Source organism: Hemiscyllium ocellatum, chromosome 2, assembly GCF_020745735.1.
Source record: "Hemiscyllium ocellatum isolate sHemOce1 chromosome 2, sHemOce1.pat.X.cur, whole genome shotgun sequence".
In the NCBI taxonomy this organism is placed as follows: Eukaryota; Metazoa; Chordata; class Chondrichthyes; order Orectolobiformes; family Hemiscylliidae; genus Hemiscyllium; species Hemiscyllium ocellatum.
In genome coordinates, this window is record NC_083402.1 from 118,919,207 (window position 1) to 118,940,966 (window position 21,760).

A 21,760-nucleotide genomic window follows, 5' to 3' on the forward strand; every position below is an offset into this window, starting at 1 on the left:
TTAGGAAAAGTTGATGGGCAGAGAGATCTGGGAGTGCATGTCCATTGTACCCTGAAGGTTGCTGCACAGGTGGATAGAGTGGTCAAGAAGGCATATAGTATGCTTGCCTTCATTGGATGGGATATTGAGTATAAGAGCTGGCAAGTCATGTTAAAATTGTACAAGACATCAGTTCAGTCGCATTTAGAATACTGTCTACAGTTCTGGGCACCACATTACCAAAAAGATGTGGAAGCTTTGGAGAGGGTGCAGAGGTTTATGAGGATGTTGCCTGGTATGGAAGGTGCTAGCTATGAAGAAAGGTTGAGTAGGTTAGGTTTATTTTCACTAGAAAAAAAAAGAGGTGGGGGGACCTGATTGAGGTTTACAAAATCATGAAGGGTATAGACAGGATGGATAGGAACAAGCTTTTACCCCGGGTGAAGGATTCAACGAGAGGTCACGCATTCAAGGTGAGAAGTGGAAAGTTTAAGGGGGGTACACGTTGTAAGTACTTCACACAGAGGGTGGTGGGGCGTTTGGAACACATTGCCAGCAGAGGTGGTAGAGGTGGCAGGCACTATAGATTCATTTAAGATGCATCGGGACAATAGCATGAGAAGGTTGGGAGCAGAGGGATACAGATGCTTCGAAATGGACTGACAGGTTTAGACAGTACATTTGGATCGGCTCAGGCTTGGAGGGCTGAAGGGCCTGTTCCTGGGCTGTAAATTTTCTTTGTTCTTTGTAAGATTATTTATCAAAGAGTGTTGAAACAAAAAAAAAATGCATTGATGGTGAAACTAGGTTAACATGGACAAGGGCATAACTCATTGAGCTGAACGAAGGGTCAAAAGAGGCTCCTGAGGAGTTTAAACACCAGCTTGAAGCTTTTGAGAAGCAGCAATCATTGTGGGATTGGTGCAGACATTTTCCTGAACCAACCGATTCTGAACGAAGTTTCTGCAGAAAGGGAGCGCTCCATGCCCTCCTGCCGATCCCAGTAAAGCTGAGGAGGGAGGGAGTCAAGATACCTTCCTGTGTTACAGCACATCATGTTAATGACTGAATGGTAATATGCGGATGGCTGGGTGAAGGGCACAGCGGGTGAGGTTGTACCTGGATAGGAATTGGGGGGGATTGCAGAGTCAGAACGGAAGTGGGGTCTCAGTTGATGGTTGGGTGTGTCAGTTCTGGGTCGCTGGAATTGATGGGGAGGAGGATGGGGTTGTAGTGGTATCAATTTAGTACTTGGACTAATTATTAGTCTCATATTTCTTGGAGAGCTATTCAGATGAGTATATTGAGTCTATCCAAAGTCTCCGTCTCCAACTCGGGAGTTGCAAACGTTCAGAGAGTCATAGAATTGTCCACTGGATGTTGAATCTTCCTGGATAATTCCCAAAGAGGTCAGCACGTCAAACATTTTAAATAGTAACATGTCCAGGCAGGAACTGATTCCAATCATACAGTTGTAATTGGACTATTTTGAGATTATCACTGAGAATAGTCCTAGAAGTTTGAAGATAACATCATTCACACCAATTGTGATTACTCAAATAAATCCATTCCTTCAGAGGATCAATCTTTAGTGACACTGGGTGACAAAAGGCCATTCAAACTTCGATAGGTTACTACACAGGTCTTGTTGAGAATGTGAAAAAGAACTGCAGATGCTAGACATCTGAAACAAAACCAGGAATTGCTGGCAAAACCCATCAGGTCTGGTAGTATCTTTGGGGAGAAAGCAGAATTACATTTAGAATTTGCAGATTTCTTCAGAGTATCAAGAGTCACCACATTTAAGAGTCATAGAGATGTACAGCATGGAAACAGGCCCTTTGGTCAAACCCGTCCATGCCGACCAGATAGCCCAACCCAACCTAGTCTCACCTGCCAGCACCTGGCCCATATCCCTCCAAACCCTTCCTATTCATATACCCATCCAAATGCCTCTTAAATGTTGCAATTGTACAGGCCTCTACCACTTCCTCTGACAGCTCATTCCATACATGTACCACCCTATGTGTGAAAAAGTTGCCTCCTAGGTCTCTTTTATATCTTTCCCCCCCCCCCCCTCACTCTAAACTTATGCCCTCTAGTTCTGGACTCCCCCACCCCACAGATAGTGCCAGACCTGCTGAGTTTCACCAGCAATTTGTTTTTGTGGAGAATGTGCTTGAGTACATTTCATCAAAGAAGAATTCTCATCCAGCACAGTCTATACTCTTGAAGTACCAACTGTTGCTGCTGTCACTACACATTCAGTCTCAGTGCAATGCTGCTGTATTTTTTAAAAATTGAGGAAAAATGGGAAAGAATCAAACATATCCCATCTAAAGTGAATGGCCTATACACAATTGTTGGCATAAATTGCCCACAGCTTTGAGTTTTTATTTTAACTACAGTTAAATTAGCATGTGTCTAATTAGTGACAGCATAAACATTTACAGAATTACACAGTTACGCATCTTGGCAACTGAAGATTCAAAAACCAAATAAAAGAACATCAGCACAACAGCATTTATTGATTTTGGCAATCTTAAAGTGCCTGTTTTCATTTCTCCTTACCCATAAGCAAGGTTCCATGGAAAACCCAAACAAAACTTTATTATACACATCATGTGAGGACAATTCCATCGGACATTCTTTCAAAAGAACCAGAAGTATTTTCTCTCAATACTTAAATCCTAAATCACTTACTGATGCACTGAATACCTAATATTTACGAAACCCTCTTATAGGTAGAATATACATTATAACTGTGTTCAATCAAGCATACGCTACAGGTGTCACAAATTCGAATGAGATTGTCACAGGAGTCAAAATTCCTTCCAAATCTTTTAGTTTCAGAATTAAACTGGCATTAGTGGCTGGAGTAGCTAATTCTGACTGGAGTAAATTAATGTGTACTGCAGGGGCACGATCAGTTCAAAATTAATTTTTAATCATGTATCAGGGTGTTTTGAAACTAAAATCTTTTTCTCTCATGTGTTGACCAATTCAAGTTGCAATTTCTCTTGCAAAAAAGAAATTATGTCGAGAACATGGTGACAGTCAAACAAAGCAGATTTAATTTTCATTACAAAGCTTCACCAGTGAATGGCTGCAGCAGCAAGTCAATGCCCACAAAGAGCAAGGTAACAGTGTTCAAAGTTAGTAAAATAGTGCAATCGTTCTTGTAGAAAACTCGAGGAAGGCCACATTCTCCTTGGCTGTGGCTGGCCTGTTCACACCAATCTCTCTTCTGATCACAAGACATTGAGTTTAGATCAAAACAATCAAGAATTCTAAAACGCAGATAATCTTAAGTGACATTTCATTCAGTAAACAAATTGCCATGTACAGTACCATACAACATTAAGTACAACCCAATATCAATTACAAGTCTATATTTTTATACAGCTAGATCAATAACTACAGTTCAAACAAAGACCACCTTTTATTTATTGAATTTTTAAAGTTTTAAACTCGCCATTGCAGATCCCTCACCAACCCACATTAGCGTTGAATTATGAAGCACAACTCAAGGAACTGAACAATCATTGCCTCTTCTGGAAGATGTTAAATTGAAACCGCTTAGCCAGGACCTAACTAAAATTAATTAGGGGTTGGAGGATCTGAATAACCAACAGGCACTGATATCAAACCCTTGAGCTCAGCTAGGGTGCGTTCTACCATTTGGCAAAAATGTTAATACATTTGAAATTGTTATTCATTAATTCCCTTATTTCCTGTAAAAGTGCATATGATCTACAGAAGCATTCACTACATCTTGTAGTTTAAATAACATGTATTGTTGGAAATGAGAATAATTACTCATCACTTTCTTCTGATCTATATCTGACACATCTATACAGGATTCTTGTCTCATGAAAGATGAACATCACCATTCTGGATTACAGAAGACTGATGACAAGTTGGGAGGGCTCCTTGCACTAGCTGTGTCATTTGGTGGAATCCTTTAAGGCTGTTTTACATAGGATTGAGTTTAAAAGAAAGAGTCCAGAATGTTGAGTTTATAGTTTGAAAGATCAATTTACAGCATTTTAAATTTTATAGCAAGCAACTAAAAAAATTGAAAGGAAAGGCTGAAAGAATCCAGGTTATAATCTAAATAGTAAAATGAACAATCTCAAATTCATTTAATCAATACAAATAATTAATTTTCAATTTGTGACACAAATGTAGTAAAGGTTAGCTTTAAGGATATACATGTGATCTTGATAGTCAGTTATATGTTTGAAGAAATTATTGGCTTTGCTAGAATTACAAGCACAACAGAACACTTCACATGCAGTGGATGTTTTGTCCCTGACTCAAGTGTGAAGCACATGATGAATGCAGGATTCATAGTTGACACTGCTTCCTTTTCACAAGTTAATGGCGAAATGGATAAATTCTACATGGCAGTAATGGTGGTATATCAACAAGTCATTCATTAATAACTTCCCAATAATCAAATTATGTAGAAATGTAACTCAATAAAAAAGGTCTGAATGAAATGCAGGCATGAAATAAGTTATGCAAAACTTTAATTCAGTTGAACAGGAACAAAATGCTGGCAACACCAACAAGAGCTGGAATTACCACTAAGAGTTAATGTCTGGATTGCATTTCAGAGTGTACTGCATGTAGGTGACTGACAGGAAAAATATACAGCTTTAAACACATTTAACATGTTAGAAACACCATTTCAATGGCAGCATTCAATGACAAAGGATAGAGGAACAATGCACCTATGACAGCAGTGTGCTGGATGATTTATAATTTAATATAATTTACATGTCTTCATGTGGCAATTCATTAGATTAACATCTAGCTTTACCAGATCTGGTACTAACCAAACCCAACTATTTTCAACAGAATTTGTTTTGGTGCAGATACATGCACCTTGCCCCCAGTTTTGAACCACTATTTGACACATGCATTAACTAGCTGTTCCATGATTATATCCTTTCTCAGCTTCTGCATTTTCCTGCTTTACTGAAGATGACAAAACGCAGGGATAACTCGCATCTTGTGCAAAAATGAGAGTCTGCAAAATGTGACTTAAATGAATATACCCCTATACCGTAAACCCAAATCTGGAAAGGGATTCACTACTCTCTCCATTCTTCTGAACAGCAGGTACAGCATCCATTTTACACTCTGAACAGGATAACCCGACAACACCAGAAGCAACACTTTAGATTGGTAGATCCAGACAGGACAGCCAGATTTTGGGTTGTCAAATCCTCAGGTGAAGTCATTCTGTTGCAGAACAAGGATCACAGCAGGTTTATGGGAGATTTGCAAGATGCTTTTTAAGGCCCAAGGCCTTGTCTTTCAGTTCTGGCCTTTTGTCTGATTCCATACTGGTTAGGGACTTAAGAATGATGGCTCTCTTCTCTGATGTCAAAGTTGCCCACTGATTTGTTTCTGCAAAATTAATTAGATTTTAGCAAGCAAACTGTGACACAACATATGACTTATGGCACTTACAGAAGATATCAAGGATACTATTGTAGATCTTGATTCACTGGCACTTTTGCCTCTGAATCATAGGGTCTTGGGTTCAAGCCCCAGTCCAAGGCTTGAACGCAGAAATCAAAGCTGACACTTGGGAGTGTAGTACTCAGTGTGCTGTGTTGCTGAAAATGCCACCTTTTAGATGAGACATTAAATTGAGATTCCATCTGTCTGTTTAGGTGGATGCAAAAGTACTTGTTACAGTATTTCAAAGACGTGCAACAGAGTTATCCCTCTTGCATTGGGGTATCTCTCAATCAATATCCGAACAAAATTCAGATTACCTGGTTATCACAAAAACCAAATTATCTGGCCATCTCAAATTGATATCGATGGGAGCCTGCTTTGTGCATTTTGACTGCCATGTTTCCTACAACAGCGACTACATTAAAAAAAAATTTCTTTGGTAATAAAGATAGGATTTGTATATAAAATTACAAAGGTAATTTCCAACTATCTAATGGAGCTTTTGTGGAGCTACTAATGCTGATTCAAACGTGATTAATCGGAACCACACAAACTGGTATTCTTACACTTTCAGACAATAGAAAGTTCCTTCTGGCAATGCTGAAGTGCATCCTGTTATGGGGACAAGAGAAATTATTGAAAAAGTTTTGGAAAAATATTGTCCTGTACTTAGTCTATTAAGTGTAGATAAACTGGGCAGGAAATTCCACAGATTCATAACTCTTTGGGTAAAGACGTTCCTCCTCAATTTAATCCTAAATCTGCTTCCCCAAATGTTGAAGCTACGCCCTCTTGTTCGAGTTTTGCACACCAATGGAAACAACATCCCTGCTTTTATCTTTCATATATTTCTACAAGATTCCCCTCATTCTTCTAAATTCCAATGAAGATAATCCCAGTCCACTCAGTCTCTCCTCATAAGCCAACCCTTTGAACTCCAGAATCAACCTAGTGAATCTCCTCTACCTCCCTCTGTACTAGTTAACCATCCTTTCTCAAATAAGGAGACCAAAATTGTACGCAGTAGTCCAGGAATGGCCTCGGCAGCACCTGCCACAGCTGTAATATAACCTTCTTCCTTTAAACTTTCTTGACGAAGGGCTTATGCCCAATATGTCAATTCTCCTGATTCTTGGATGCTGCTTGACTGGCTGTGCTTTTCCAGCACCACACTCTTCAACTCCCTCTTTTAAACTCAATCCATCTAGCAATGAAAAACAAAATTCCATTTGCCTTCCTTAATTACCTGCTGCACCTGCAAACCAACTTTCTGCGATCCACGCACAAGGACAGAGGTCCTTCTGCACAGCAGCATGCTGCAATTTCTTTTACCATTCAAATAATTATCCTTTTTACTGTTATTCCTACCAAAATGGATTACTTCACATTTATCAACATTGTACTTCATCTGCCAGACCTTTGCCCACTCACTTAAACTATCTATATCCCTCTGCAAACTTTCAGAGTTGTTGGCACTTTGCTCTACCACTCATCTTAATGTCATCTGCAAATTTTGACACACTATGCGTGGTCCCCAACTCCAAATCATTTATGTAAACTGTAAACAATTGCAGCTCCAACACTGATCCCTGAGGCACTCCGGTAGTCACTGATCGCCAACTAGAAAAGTACTCATTCATCCCCACTCTTTGCTTCCTATTACTTAACCAATCCTCTATCTATGCTAATACAATAACACCCTGCACCTTTATCTTTTGCAGCAACCTTTTGTGCAGCACCTTGTTGAATGGCTTTTGGAAATCTAGATAAACTACATTCAGTGGGTCACTGCTCGTATTGTCTTCATAGAATTCCAGTAAATTAGTTACACATGACCTGCCTTTCATAAACCATGCTGCTTCTGCACAACAGGACAATTTCTATCGAGATATCTTGCTATTGCTTCCTTGATGATAGATTCAAGCATTTTTCCCACTACAGAAGTTAAGCTAACCAGCTTATAATTCCCCATCTTTTGCCTCCTTTTTTCAACAGTGGCATCACATTTGCTTCTTTCCAATCTGATGGAACTGTCCCAGAGTCCAGTGAAATTTGGAAAATTACCACGAGGGTGTTTGCTATTTCTCCCGCCATTTCTTTCAGGAATTTGGGATGCATTCCATTAGAGCAAGGGATCTTGTCTACCTTTGGCTTCATTAGCTTGCTCAACACTATCTCTTTCTCGATAATGATCGTTTCTAGATCCTCACCTACCTTAATCTCCTTGTCATCAATCAATATTTGTGTCCTCCACTTGTTCAATGCCTCAGCTATTTCCTCATTTCCCATTATTAAATCCTCTTTCTCATCCTCTGAAGGACCAATGTTTACCTTAGTCACTCTTTTTCATTTTAGATATTTATATAAACGTTTGCTACGTGTCTTTATATTCTGAGCCAGTTTATTCTCATAATCTATCTTACTTTCCTTTATAGCTTTTATTGTGGCTTTCTGTTGACTTCCAAAGTTTTCCCAATCTTCTAGTTTCCCACTGGTCTTTGCCACTCTGTATACCTTATCTTTTAGTTTGATAGTTTACCTTATTTCCTTAGACATCCATGACTGATTGCCCCTTCTCCTACAGTCCTTCCTTTTCTTTGGTATATATTGTTGATGAGCATTTTGAAAAAATTGTTTCTCAACAGCCCTCCCATGAAGACTTTATTCCAGTCTACTTTAGCCAACTTTTCCCTCATCCTATTGTAGCCGCCTTTGTTTAAGCACAGGATTTTATCTTCTGATTTTCCATCTGTATTCTAAATTCAACCATACTGTGATTGCTCTTTCTCAGAGGATCCCTAACTATAAGATCATTATTATTCCTGTCTCATTACACAGGATCAGATCTAGAACAGCTTGTTCCCTCATTTGTTTATTGTGATGCATTAATAGAAACATAGAAGAAAGAAACAGGTTGGAGGCCATTCGGCCCTTCAAGCCTGCTCCGCCATTCATCACGAATAGCTGATTGTCCAACTCAATAGCCTAATCCTGCTTTCTCCCCATAATCTTTGATTTCATTCACCCCAAGTGCTGTATCTAGCCGCCCTTGAATACATTCAATGTCTTGGCATCAACTACTTCCTGTGGCAATGAATTCCACAGTCCCACCACTCTTTGGGTGAAGGAATATCTCTTCATCTCCCTCCGAAATCGTCCCACCCAAATCCTCAGATTGTGACCCCTGGTTGTGGACGCACCAAATATCGGAACCATCATCCCTGCATTTACCCTGTCTAATTCTGTTAGAATTTTATGTCTCACTTGTCTGAACTCCAGCATAAACAATTCTAAACAAGTCAATCTCTCCTCATACGTCAGTCCCGCCATCCCTGGAACCAGCCTGGTAAACCTTCGCTGCACTCCCTTGAGAGCAACAGCATCCTTCCTCAGAAAAGGAGGCAAAAACTTAAATAATTACAATTCAATGAACTCCTCCTCAAGGCTGCCTTGATCAACCTGGTTCAACCTATTGATGTGTAGATTAAAATCTATGATAACTGCCGTACCATTTTTACAGGCATTAGTTATTTCTTTGTTCATTGCCTGCCCCAATGTGATGTTATTAATTGGTGGCCTATACATTATGCCTATCAGTGACATTTTCATGTTAAAATTTCTAATTTCCACCTCAATGTATACAACCATTTGTCTGTAGAACCTATATCATCTCTCACTACTGCCCCGATATCATCCTTAAATCTGCCACCTTACCCAGTCTGGCCTACATGTGACTCCAGACCCAAAGAACTGTGGGTTACTCTTAACTGCTTTTTGATATGGTGCAACTTTTTTAGATTAGATTAGATTACTTACAGTGTGGAAACAGGCCCTTTGGCCCAACAAGTCCACTCCAACCCGCCGAAGTGCAACCCATCCAGAGCCATTCCCCTACATTTTGCCCCTTCACCTTCCACTACGGGCAATTTAGCATAGCCAATTCACCTAACCTGCATATTTTTGGACTGTGGGAGGAAATCAGAGCACCCAGAGGAAACCCACACAGACATGGGGAGAATGTGCAAACTCCACACAGACAGTCGCCTGAGGCGGGAATTGAACCCAGGTCTCTGGTGCTGTGAGGCAACAGTGCTAACCACTGTGCCACCGTGCCGTCCATTATGCCACCCATACACAGCTGAAATACTAAGTTAGAAGGTAGCTAACAATCATCTTCTCTCAAGGGTTATTAGAGATTGGCAATAGGTGACAATTACATCAAATGAAAAATCTGGCCAAGAAGCACAAGTAATTTTTAATTTGCCAAAGCCTATTCCAGGCAATGATCATCTTATATTGTTGGATAAATAATTATAAAATGCTTACCATCCAGCTGTTTAAATAGAAGTTCCAATATCGATAAAGCTTCTGCCCTTACTGACGAGTAACTCTTGTTTTCTGGAAAAAAGGGAAAACTTAAAGACCTGAAACATTTTGTTAAAACGTTTGCTTGAATCTTGCAAGTTATCTGCTTTTGTGTGAACATACCTAGTGGAAATGTGAGTGCTGAGCAAGTATCTTTCAGAATTTCAGTCAATGCACTGGCGTCTCTGTTGTCTTGGCCTAGAAGCAATAAGCTGCAGGGACATGGCTTGGTTATTGATTTTTTAAAAGTGGTTCGTCAATGGGGTTCTTAAAAATTGAATGACAAAACTGCATGCTCAAAAAGATGTATTTATTTTACCCTTGAAAGTAGGAGTTCATGGCTTGAAGTACACCAAGTTGAACTTTCCATGTACTCAACTTTAGTCTTTCACACATTAATTGACACATCTCTAAACGGTACTGAGCTGCAGAAAAGAAAAATATTTTTATTAACATATCACAAATATTGCTCAAACTAAACTTTAATGCACTTTAGCAATTATTCAGGGTGTTATCGCACTATTACTGTAAGGGACTGAAAATCTGCAGTAACCCACAATGAACTGTGCTTGAAAAAAATTATGGAAGATTTTGGGCAAAAAGGTATTTACTAACCAGGTGCTTTTCCTATGATATTACATACCCACCAAGATGAAGTAATGTCTTTAGTTGATGTGGAGTTAAATGATGGAGATTATTAGACCATTGTTCAGATTCCATTTTCAAGAGACAAACTTCGTTCTTTTTTATATATATTCGCTGTTTTATTTATTTAAATAGCAAGGCCTTAAATAACAAGGCCTGGAGGCATTTGACAAGCAAAGAGAGACTACTGCTTGCGAGTTACTGATTTTTATACAGTCCTGACTTCAAATCAGTGCATCATAGAAATACTGACAGGACGATACAATTAAATTGGAAATTTCTTATGATTAGATTAGATTAGATTCCCTACAGTGCGGAAACAATGACTCTCCAAAGAGAAACCCACCCAGATCCATTCCCCTACATTTTCCCCTGACTAATGCACCTAACACTATAGGCAATTTAGCATGGCCAATTCACCTAACCTGCACATCTTTGGAATGTGGGAGGAAACCCACACTGACACGGGGAGAATGTGCAAACTCCACACAGACAGTCGGCTGTGTCTGGAATCGAACCCAGGTCCCTGGCGCTGTGAGGCTGCAGTGCTAACCACTGAGGCAATTTTCAATAAAATAATTTGAAGCAAAACATTAACAAAAGTTATAGAAAAGTAGCAACTCAATAGCCTTTTTATTCACCATGCATCTTCAAAGAACACAAGACTGATAACTATGACAAATAGTAAATGCTCTAATTGTGCTGTTGCCCATGAACAGCACAAAAGTGTAACCAATTCATCTATTTAAAATATTAAAAGTTTATAAGAATGCAGGTTAGATCTGACTGCAATCAGATCAGTCACAATCTTAGCAAATGGAGGATAAGGAACCACCCTGCTCCTAATGTATACATGCATAATTTGGGAATGAGCATTTTTTTTTGTTAAATCCTACCTTGTGTTTCTGGAGTGCTAGGCCATGCTTTTCCAAGAGTTTCAAAAGCACAAAGCAGATACTCCATTCGTAGCTCCTTTTCTTTCTCCTCCTCTTCATGATCATCTTCCCTGGAAGATCCAGCTGCTGTACTCTGTAAGAAAAGGAAAATTTCACCTTAAGAATATAGGAAACAGCAGCAAGCGCAGATTATTTAGCCTCTCGAGACTTTTCTGCCTTTCAAATAGGTCATAGATTAAACGGTACAGTCTGCACCACACCATTTCCACTTCCCGGTCCACTGCTCTAAACACCCCAACTCCAAATGCAATAAAGACAGAAACCCATTGCCCTCACCTACCACCTCAACAGTCTCTGCATCCAATACATCATCTGTAAACACTTCAACTCTAACTAGACTCCACCACAAAGAACATCTTCCCCTCCCCACCTCTCTTTGTCTTCCGCAAGGACTGCTCCCTTTGACAGTCCTTGGTTTGTGCCTCTCTCCTCACCACCCCTGTGAACCCCAGGTACCTTCCCCCGCAACCAGAAAAGGTGCAAAACCTGCCACTACTCCACCCCCTCACCTTCATCTAGGGCCCCAAAGAGTCCTTCCAGGTGAGACAGAGGTTCACTTGCCTCTCTTCCAACCTAGTGCTCCTGATATAGTCTTCTCTACATCAGGGAGACTAAACATAAACTTAGGGCACATTTTGTTGAGCATCTCAGCTGGGCCCCCAGGGGCTGACCTGACTACCTACATCCATTTTAATTACCCTTCCCACTCCCTTTCTGACATGACCATCCTCGGCCTCTTCCATTGCTACATCGAACCAAACAACAAAACCATAGCTCGGAGGACTCAACACTGAATTCTCCAATTTCAAATAACCTCTCTTCCCTTCCCCCAATTCCCTTCCCAGCACACCCCCCCCTCCCTTCCACTCCTCCCAGCCACCTATCGGATTCATTCCTCCCACTGACCAACAAGAATGTGCCCTCTGCCTGTGTTCACCCATGCCCACTTTACCACCGCCATCCCCTTTATCTGCAGCTCCCCTAACACCCAACCCCAGTCCTAAAGTAGGGTTACACATGAAACATTGACGTCATCAACTCCTGATGCTACCTGGCATGCTATGTTTACATTAGATTACTTACAGTGTGGAAACAGGCCAAACAGGTGTTCTTCCAGCCTCCTGCTTGTCTACATTCAAATAGGTCATAGCTGGTCTGATATTTGCCTCAACTCAATTTTACTGCCAGCAATATCCATCAGCTCCTCTTTACTTCAATTAATCGAAGATTTGAATATATTTAACAACCCAGCCTCAATATCTTTCTAAACGGACTAGGATCTCTAATAAATACAAACTTTTGAAGGGAAACAAGGCTTTGATATGAAAGAAAACAGAACTCAAGTGATTAGAATACATCTTTTGTCTGCAAACTTACTAACCATACCTCCCATGTTCATATCCAAATTATTTATATAAATTACAAAAAGCAGTGGACATCCTTGTGGCACATCACTGGTCACAAGCCTCCAATCTGAAAAGCAACCCTTGACCACCACCCTCTGTCTTCTACCTTTAAGCCAATTCTGTATCCAAATAGTTACTTCGCCCTATTCTGTGTAATCTAACCTTCCTAACCTGTCTACTGTGAGGAACCTTGAGGAACGTTTTAGTGAAGTCCAAACAGATCACGTCCACTGATCTGCCCTCAACATTCCTCTTTGTTAATCAAACTCAATCAAGCTTGTGAGATAATTTCCCACACACAAAGCCATGTTGACTGTCCCTAATCAGTCCTTGCCTTTCCACATGCATGTATATCCTGTCCCTCAGAATTCCCTTCAAAAATGTGCTCATTACCCATGTCAGGCTCACCGGTCCATAGTTCCCTGACCTTTTGTTACCACCTTTCTTAAATAGTGGCACATGTTAGCCAAACTCCAGTCTTCCGACATCTCACCAGTGGCTATTGATGACACAAATAACTCAGCAAGGCACCCAGCAATCACCTCCCAGAGATTTAGCCACGTTTGTGCTTTTTACGACATCCAGCACCACCCCCTCTGTAATATGGACATTTTTCAAGATGTTGCTATTTATTTCCTCACATTTTCTATCTTCCATATCCTTTTCCACAGTAAATACTAATGCAAAAATCTCATTTAATATCTCCCCCATCTCTTGTGGTTGCACACATAGGCAGTCTTGCTGATCTTTGAGGGGCCCTATTCTCTCACTAGTTACCCTTTTATCCTTAATATATTGGTACAATCGCTTTGGATTCTCCTTAGCTCTATTTGCCAAAGCTATCTCATGGCCCCATTTTGCCCTCCTGATTTCCCTCTTAAGTATATACCTACTGTCTTTTATACTCCAAGGATTCACTCTATCTCTCCTGTCTATACCTGACATATGTTTCTTTCTTGTTCTTAACCAAATCCTCAATTTCTCTAGTCATCCAGCATTCCCTACACCTACCAGCCTTGCCCTTCACCATAACAGGAACATACTGTCTCTGGACTCTCGATATCTCATTTCTGAAGGCTTCCCATTTTCCACCCATGCCTTTACCTGTAAACATCCGTTCCCCAATCAACTTTTGAAAGTTCCTGCCAAATAACGTCAAAATTGGTCTTCCCCCAATTCAGGACTTCAACTTTTAGATCTGATCTATCCTTTTCCATCACTATTTTAGAATTATGGTCACTGGCCCCAACATGCTCCCCACTGACACCTCAGCCACCTGCCCTGCCTTATTTCCCAAGTGTAGGTCAAGTTTTGCACCTTCTCTAGTAGGTACATCCACATACTGAATCAGAAAATTTTCTTGTACTCACTAAACAAATTCCTCCAGTCCTTAACTTGGCAGTCCCAGTTTGTGTTTGGGAAGTTAAAATCCTTTACCACAACCACCCTAATATTCTTACACATAACTGAGATATCCTTACAAATTTGTTTCTCAAGTTCACACTGATTACAGCGAGGTATATATATACAATCCCAATAAGGTGATTATCCTTTCCTTATTTTTTAGTTCCACTCAAATAACCTCCCTGGACACATCCCCAATATCCTCCTGAAGTACAGCTATAATGTTATCCCTAATCAAAAATGCCACTCCCCTCCTCTCTTGCTCCACCTTTCAATCATTCCTATAGCACCTATAACCTGGAACATAAGCTGCCATCCTGTCCATCCTTCAGTCTCTGTAATAGCTATGATACCCCAGTCCCATGTTCCAAACCATGCCCTGAGTTCAACTACCTTACCTGCTAGGCCTCTTGCATTGAAATAAATTAAACTGCAGTTATCAGTATTACCTCGTTCTCGACTTTGTTCTTGCCTGCCCCACTGCTGTTCCCAACTGTACCAATCTCAGACTGATCTCTTTCCTCATGATCTCCCTGGGTCCCACTCACTCCTGCTTATTAGTTTAACTCAAATTAATAAATGCAGATATGTTACGAAGACAATGCATTTAGAGACTGGCTGTTCTCAATAACAAAACTATATTTAATACCTTGGACAATATTTCTCAATTTCACAGCATAAAATAAATGTTTTAATCAGTCAGGGAATGCAAGTTGCACTGGTTAACGCAAAATTTATTACCCATGTCTAATTGCACAGTGAACCAATTAGAAGAGGCAATGGCCTAGTGGCATTATCACTAGACTATTAATCTAGAAATCCAGGTAATGTTCTGGGGGCCATGGGTTAAAATCCCACCATGAAAAATGGTAGAATGTGAATTCAAAAATAAATCTAACGAATACCATGAAACAGTTGCCGATTGTCAGAAAAAAATCTATCTGGGTGTTTAATGACCTTTAGGGAAGGAAATCTGCCATCCTTTTGCAGTCTGGCCTACACGTGACTATAGACTCATAGCAATATGGTCGACTCTCAACTGCCCTCTGGGCAATAAATTCCAGCCTGGCCAGTAATGTCCATGTGAATGAATAATAATAAAAGATGGGTTTTTATGGCAAACAATTTGAGATTTTTCATTAGACTAGCTTTTTATTCAAATTCAAATTTCATCATTTGTCACGATGGTATCAGAATTCATGTCCCCAGATCATTAGCCTGGGGTTCTGGATTACTAGTTCAGTAATAATGCCACTATGGCACCAACTCCCCTGAATGACATGTTTTTAAAATATATAAAAACAAAATACCTACCCTACTCTTTAGTAACCAACAAAAAAGTTAAGAAATAAACTTCAGAATCACGTAAACTACGAACCTTCAGATCTTTTCACCACTACCACTGGTTACTGTTCTCTCACCAGATTTGTGGATTTCCACAATTTCAATAGAATTACCTGTTTAATAACAGGAAACAGAATATCCACCAAATCTTTGAAACGATCTTCTTTTGTGGCTTGCAATACGTTGGCAGTGCACTTCAATGCAAGCATCTTGTACCGGAGATTTTCCTTGTGACACTCTTTCAACATGACCTGAAGGATGGCATCTATGCTGGGCTGGTCAGGCACTGTTTTCTGCAACTCTGCACTAGGTACAAAATTTATAAGGTAAAACAGAATGCTCCAGCGGAGATGGGTTGGATAACCTTGAACAGAAATTGTCTTAGCTAACTGCACATATTACCTTTCATGATTCTTATGTTTTTAAAATATTATTGACTGATGTATTATAAGAGAATATGAACAAAATAAATCATAATGCATTCCTACTTAATGTTTACCTGCATGCAGCCACCACACTATCAACAGCTTTCAGTAGTTCCTCCTGAAAGAAGAAAAAAATTCTTAAGGGAATTCTGCCCCTTTGGCTTTGCTGTACTAGTAATGTTTGCTTGAGCAATGATAGCTCTTTCAGTGACTTTACCCTTATTGTTGATAACTTCACATGAAGGCATCCTTCGATCCATCCTGATCCACCCATCCTAACATCCTCCCACTATAGCAAGCTCAGTATGAAAGCTACCTTTTCCCTTGTTCTGCAATTTAGTTTGAAGTAATATTCCAGGTTTACATTTTCCATTTCCTTAACAATCTCATATTCCTTCAAGAAATTCTCTGACTACGTTTTAGTTTGAGAAGTTCAAGTTTCTCCAGTTATTTGCTAATAACTAGATGTCAGCTTTATGATGCATCCCTACACTGCTCCTGGCATAGGAAGAAGTGTCCTTGTTTCTAGGTACCCAGAAAGGACACAGTTCTAAGATGGAATCTGACAAGTACTGTATAGAACTTTGATCTTTTCCTCATTTGACAATGGGGCTGCAAATCTCTACAGTAAAGTCTCACTGCTACACATTATCATAACAGCAATTAAACAGGATATATATTTTAAATGGCAGATACTAGGCAGCAATCTAATTCAGAGTTGTGAGGTTCTACACCCATGAACATATTTTCTGTAATCATCAATAAAAAACTGTATAAAACAGAGGAAGTGAAAGAGATTTGAGTAAAAAATTGGTACACCAAATTTAATCAAGAGAAAATATTTTAATTACAAAGTAACACCTACTTGAGATCTTTTCTCAAATAAAATTCTATAAGGCAGCATTAAGTGAGATGTTCTACCTTTCCTGTCCACGTTCGACCAGATATTCCTTGTAAAAGTGCATTCAATATCAGTCCCAAGTGCGGTGGAACCAAAGAGCCCGCCTGTTGTTTGGCAATGGATGCCATAGCAGTAGCACCTTGTGCCTTCATCTTCCATGATTGAGACTGCAGAGCCTTTTGTGTAATAGCAATCAATTCTTGCATGTACAGCCGTATTCCACCAAAACTGCCTACAAGCAAAACACAAGTATCAACCTGTCAGGGTAAATCATAAATATAAAAACTGGTTGTCTAAAATAGTGCAGCCAAGTATAGTCTGACACACTGTTTTGGCAATCAAGTGCAGATAAACGCAAAATCAATATTTCTGCAAACACGCCAAAAGGCAGAGCTATAATCATACTTCTGGCTGCCTTTTGTCTGTCATCACTCTGTCTGATGTTCTAAGTAAACAATAAACAAGAAGTAATGCAAACCATCTTAGTAGTCCCAAGTGAAGAATTCGTCCTGGACTTCTCCAAAGATACTATCAACACAGATGCCAGTCTTTATCCAATTCAAATCACTCCACACATTACAAAATGATTAGGCCCGGGTTAGATTCTGTCTGAAGATTTATACTTCAGATCTAGCATCGTCCCTTTCCAAGCTGTTCCAATACAGTTAAAAATGTTGTAATCCACTCAACAATATCTAGAAATTTCACAGTATATCCTGTTTAGGAAAAGCAGGAAAAAACTAATCTGATCCCAGTCTCCACTTAATCATTAACCAAGAAGCGCAAGGTGTTGTCCACAGAGCTATCAAGCAGCATATATTTAGCAACAGTCCTATTATGATGCCCAGTTTGTGTTTTGCTAGGCTTTGAACCTCAGTACAGCCTTTCTCCAAATGCAGACAAAACATGAGGTTAGAATGACTGTTCTTGTCTTTGAGGCAGCATTTCATCAAGTGTAACATTAAGCAATCTGATTAAATCGAAGTCAGGGGAAATCTCCACTGGTTGTGGTGATAGCTAGCAAGAAGGATGGTGGAAGTCAATCATCTTAACCACAGGATATTGTTGCAGGAGTTCCTCAGGGCAATGCCCTAGGTTTAACCATCTTCAGTTGTTTCATTAGTGACCTTCCCTCCAAGTCTGTCCTTGCTTGTAGCAAGGCCTGGACGACATTTTGTTTCTAAATAGCGAGTAACATTCAGTTCATGGCAATGACATTATCCAATGAGAATCTAGTTATTTCCACTTGACAGTCAAAGGGATCACTATCACCAAATCCATCACTTCTAATATTCTGAGAAGCACTATGGACCAGAGACTGACCTGGACCAGCCGTAAAAAATCCTATGGCGTCAAGAGCAGGTCAGAAGCTGACAATTCTGCAATAAATAAATAACTTATCTCGGAAAGCCTTTCCACTATCTGTAAGGCATAAGTCAGGAGTGTGAAAGAATGCTGCCTATTTGCAACTCCAACAACACAAGTGAAGCTCCATGCCATCCAGGACATAAGCAGCCTTGTTCAGAACCCCTTCGATCACCATAAATAATCACTCCTTCCATTGCTGTGACAGTAGTGTGTGCGCACTCCAGGAGACCCACTGCAGAAACTTGCAACAGCTTCTTTAACCGCAGTATCTGACTGCCACTAGCTGGATCAAGAGGAGTAGACAGATTGGAATCATCACCTGCTAGTTCTCCTCCAAGTGTCAAGAAATTTACCACTTTTTTTTTTACTATTGCTGGGTCAAAATCCTGAAACTCCCTTCCTATCAGCAATATGGGTGTGCTTGCACCACACGACTGCAGTGGTTTAATAAAGCACCTCAACACTACCTGCTCAAAGTTAAAATGGTTATGCAATAAATGCTGATCTCAGCTATGTCCTGAACTCATGAACAGATACAGCCTATCTGGGCTGAAAGGAGGGAGAGATTGGGAGAAGGATGAAAGTTGTGATAAGGGAACAGAAGAGAGAGAAAATAATAAAGATAGAAAGAAGTCAATCACAAATGGCATTCAAATGTGAGCGAAGAGACAGACAATTTGCTATGGAAGGGCAGAAAATATTAAGTAGAGAATAGGGAAGTGTAAAAATGTTGATTTTTTTATGAGCAATAAATCATGAAAGATCAAGAAGTTACAACAAACAATGGATACAAAGGATCAGGTAATAACTGAAGTTGTAGATTTAAAAAATTCAAACTGTTTATCTCTTGCAGTTATGTTTATTTTGCTAATAACCCAATTGTGTATTCATTGTTCTCTTTTTAAAAACTTTCTTTTGAAGCTTAAAAACTGTTACAAATTTTCTTTGTCGGCGAGACAATTTATAAATTGTGACTTGCTACACAGAATTCCTACCCTCTAATTTGCTCTGCAAGTCACTTTATTTATTTGGTTGGTCCAGTTCAGTCCCTGGTCAATAATAGTTTCTAGGATTTTGGCAGTGGAAAAAGTAGAGGTGATAGTGATGGTAATGTCACTGAATGTCAAGGGAAGATAATTAGAATATCTCTTGTCTGAATTGCTCAGTACCTGACACTGGTGTGATTCAAATGTTTCCTTTCACTTACCAGCCCAAACCTGGTTGTTATCCAGATCTTGTTGCTTATGGGCACAGTCTGCTTTAGTATTTGAAGAATACTTCTGAAAATAGTGCAATCTTAATACTGCGTTTAAAAAACAAGATATATACCGAACAGATTTAAACTTGTGCAAATTAAGTGTTTTTTTACCAGGTACATTTTCTTGCCATACTTCAGTCCAGAGGTCAGACTCATTGGTTTCTCCTTTATCTTCATCTGGGATTTCATGCATTCCAAGAAATGCTAGGGGCAAGGCAACGGCTGCATGGTGTTTGATTACATCAGGACTGTGACACGCAATAGCATTTGCTGTCAGGGCACATGCCGATCGATAGACTTGCTCTGAAAATGTACAAGATACTCTAATTCTTTAAAACAGTTAATTGGACCATGGATTTTATTTGGTTAAACCACAAATGCTTACAGATCCCCCAAAAGATACATGTCTGCTTCATATTTGCTGTATCTCTTTTGGAGTTTTGAAAGATATGCCGTTTTCAAGCTACCTCTTTTTTCAGAAATGTGCTAGTGCAAAGGGTAAAGAACACAGAACAATACAGCACAGGGGGAGGACATTCTGTCCATTTTTGTGCTCAGTATTTTGAAAGAGATGTCCAATTAGTCCCACTGTCTTGACGTTTCCCCACAGTAGTACAACATTTCCTCTTCTGTATTCTTCCACATCCTTTGATAAGCCACTACTTAGTCTATGCAAAAATATTTTTCCAAGTTTCCCCTTTGAATCTTTTGCCAGTTAGCATAAATCTAATTATTAATAATCTTGCTAATGGAAACAGTTTCTTATTTACTATCTCTGCACCCCCTAATAAATCTCTCCTTCACTTTCCCTTCCCTAATAAGAAGCTTCTCTGTAACTGAAGTTCGCATCTTGGCAAACCCCCTCAGGATCTTCTATAAGTCTATGCCATCTTCCTCAAGTACATCACCAAGAATTGGATACAATGTTTCAGGTGGCACTTAATCAATGACTTATAAAGGTTTAGTATAACGTCCTTGTTTTTACATTCTATGCCTCGGTTTATCAGGTCAAGGCTGAATTACTTATTTTTAAAACAGCAACTTGCCTTACTGTTGAAATTTCTGTTCATTTGCCTCCTGTGTCTCTGTTCCTCTATCCTCTCTACAGTCATAATCATTACCTTTAGATGGCGTCTTCTCATTCCTTCTATGAAAATCTAATATAGCACAATCTTGTGGGTTAAGTTGTATTCACTAATATCCTGGCCCACTTCATCAAGTTAGTTTGATCCTCCTGAAACCATTACCAATCTCATTCTTTACAACATTTCTGCATTTTATATAATCTGCAAATAACTACAGCAGACTCGCCACAAATCTGAAAAAAAACACTCACCACTACTTTCAGCTTGTTGTCTCTTAGCCATTGTAAATCTATTCTCTCACTGCCTCTTTAATTCAAGTGTACCATGTAGCACATTATAAAACATCAGTTGACATGCTTTGTACATATCAACTGCACATCCTTTAGTAACCTTTTCCGTTACATTATGTAAAATTGCTATACGTTCTTTATCTGCAGTCCATTTGCGTGCTTTAAAAAAAACGTCTGATTTCAGCTTAGCAACCATTTTGTTGTTATGTTTCATTGGTTTCAACAGATGTTAACAATGAGGGTCAATCATAAACAGAGTGCAAGACACAAAGCATTAGAGGGTTGCTACTGATCAATTTTCTAAACAGAATTTCTTATACAAAATTAAATGTTACTTTTAATGTAACAGCTCTTTATTAGGCTTTAATACAATTTAAAGCAATTCGTGTTTCATCTCCTCAGCAACGTGTTAGTTTTGTACGAGATTGAGCATTGAAGGGAAGTACTTCAGTTTGCCTGTTAAGTTCTGGTGTCAAAGCACCATCTCAATCCTTTTCTCTCAGGTTTGGAGCTTCACATTTCGCAATCTGTAATGATCTATTTGTGTAAACTTTTATGTTTGTTCTAATATTTCCTTAGCTTCATATTGTCTTTCACGCTTTCATTATACCTGAGAGGCCCAGGTATCTATCTGTCAAATGCTTTTCTTTACTCACTTTATAAAGTTGAAATAGTTCTATTTTTAGAAATAGTGGATATTTATTCCTCACCTTTTCAACATACTTTGTGATTTGTGAATCTGCACCTCTCGTCTTCCTTTCCTTTTCTCCATTTAATTAATGTCCACAGTGCATGTAATCTCCTTATTATTCCAAACAGAATGTATTCACTCACATTTATCGATATTGAAGTGCAT

The 21,760-nt window shown here is 39.4% G+C and overlaps 1 protein-coding gene across 2 annotated transcripts in view; it reads right to left on the bottom strand.

The window, feature by feature from the left end:
- Positions 1 to 3,030: 3,030 nt before the first annotated feature.
- The window catches only part of ecpas (Ecm29 proteasome adaptor and scaffold), a 109,808-nt gene continuing 91,078 nt past the window's right edge, over positions 3,031 to 21,760 (bottom strand). For both annotated transcript variants that reach the window (XM_060839377.1, XM_060839385.1), the window contains exons 41-49: positions 19,641 to 19,832; positions 16,924 to 17,135; positions 16,077 to 16,120; positions 15,691 to 15,883; positions 11,364 to 11,496; positions 10,142 to 10,247; positions 9,946 to 10,034; positions 9,784 to 9,855; positions 3,031 to 5,400 (exon numbers count right to left, since the gene is read on the bottom strand). In XM_060839377.1, coding sequence (XP_060695360.1) covers positions 5,261 to 5,400; positions 9,784 to 9,855; positions 9,946 to 10,034; positions 10,142 to 10,247; positions 11,364 to 11,496; positions 15,691 to 15,883; positions 16,077 to 16,120; positions 16,924 to 17,135; positions 19,641 to 19,832 — 1,181 coding nt within the window. In that variant the 3' untranslated portion in view covers positions 3,031 to 5,260. The remainder of the gene's footprint in view (positions 5,401 to 9,783; positions 9,856 to 9,945; positions 10,035 to 10,141; positions 10,248 to 11,363; positions 11,497 to 15,690; positions 15,884 to 16,076; positions 16,121 to 16,923; positions 17,136 to 19,640; positions 19,833 to 21,760) is intronic.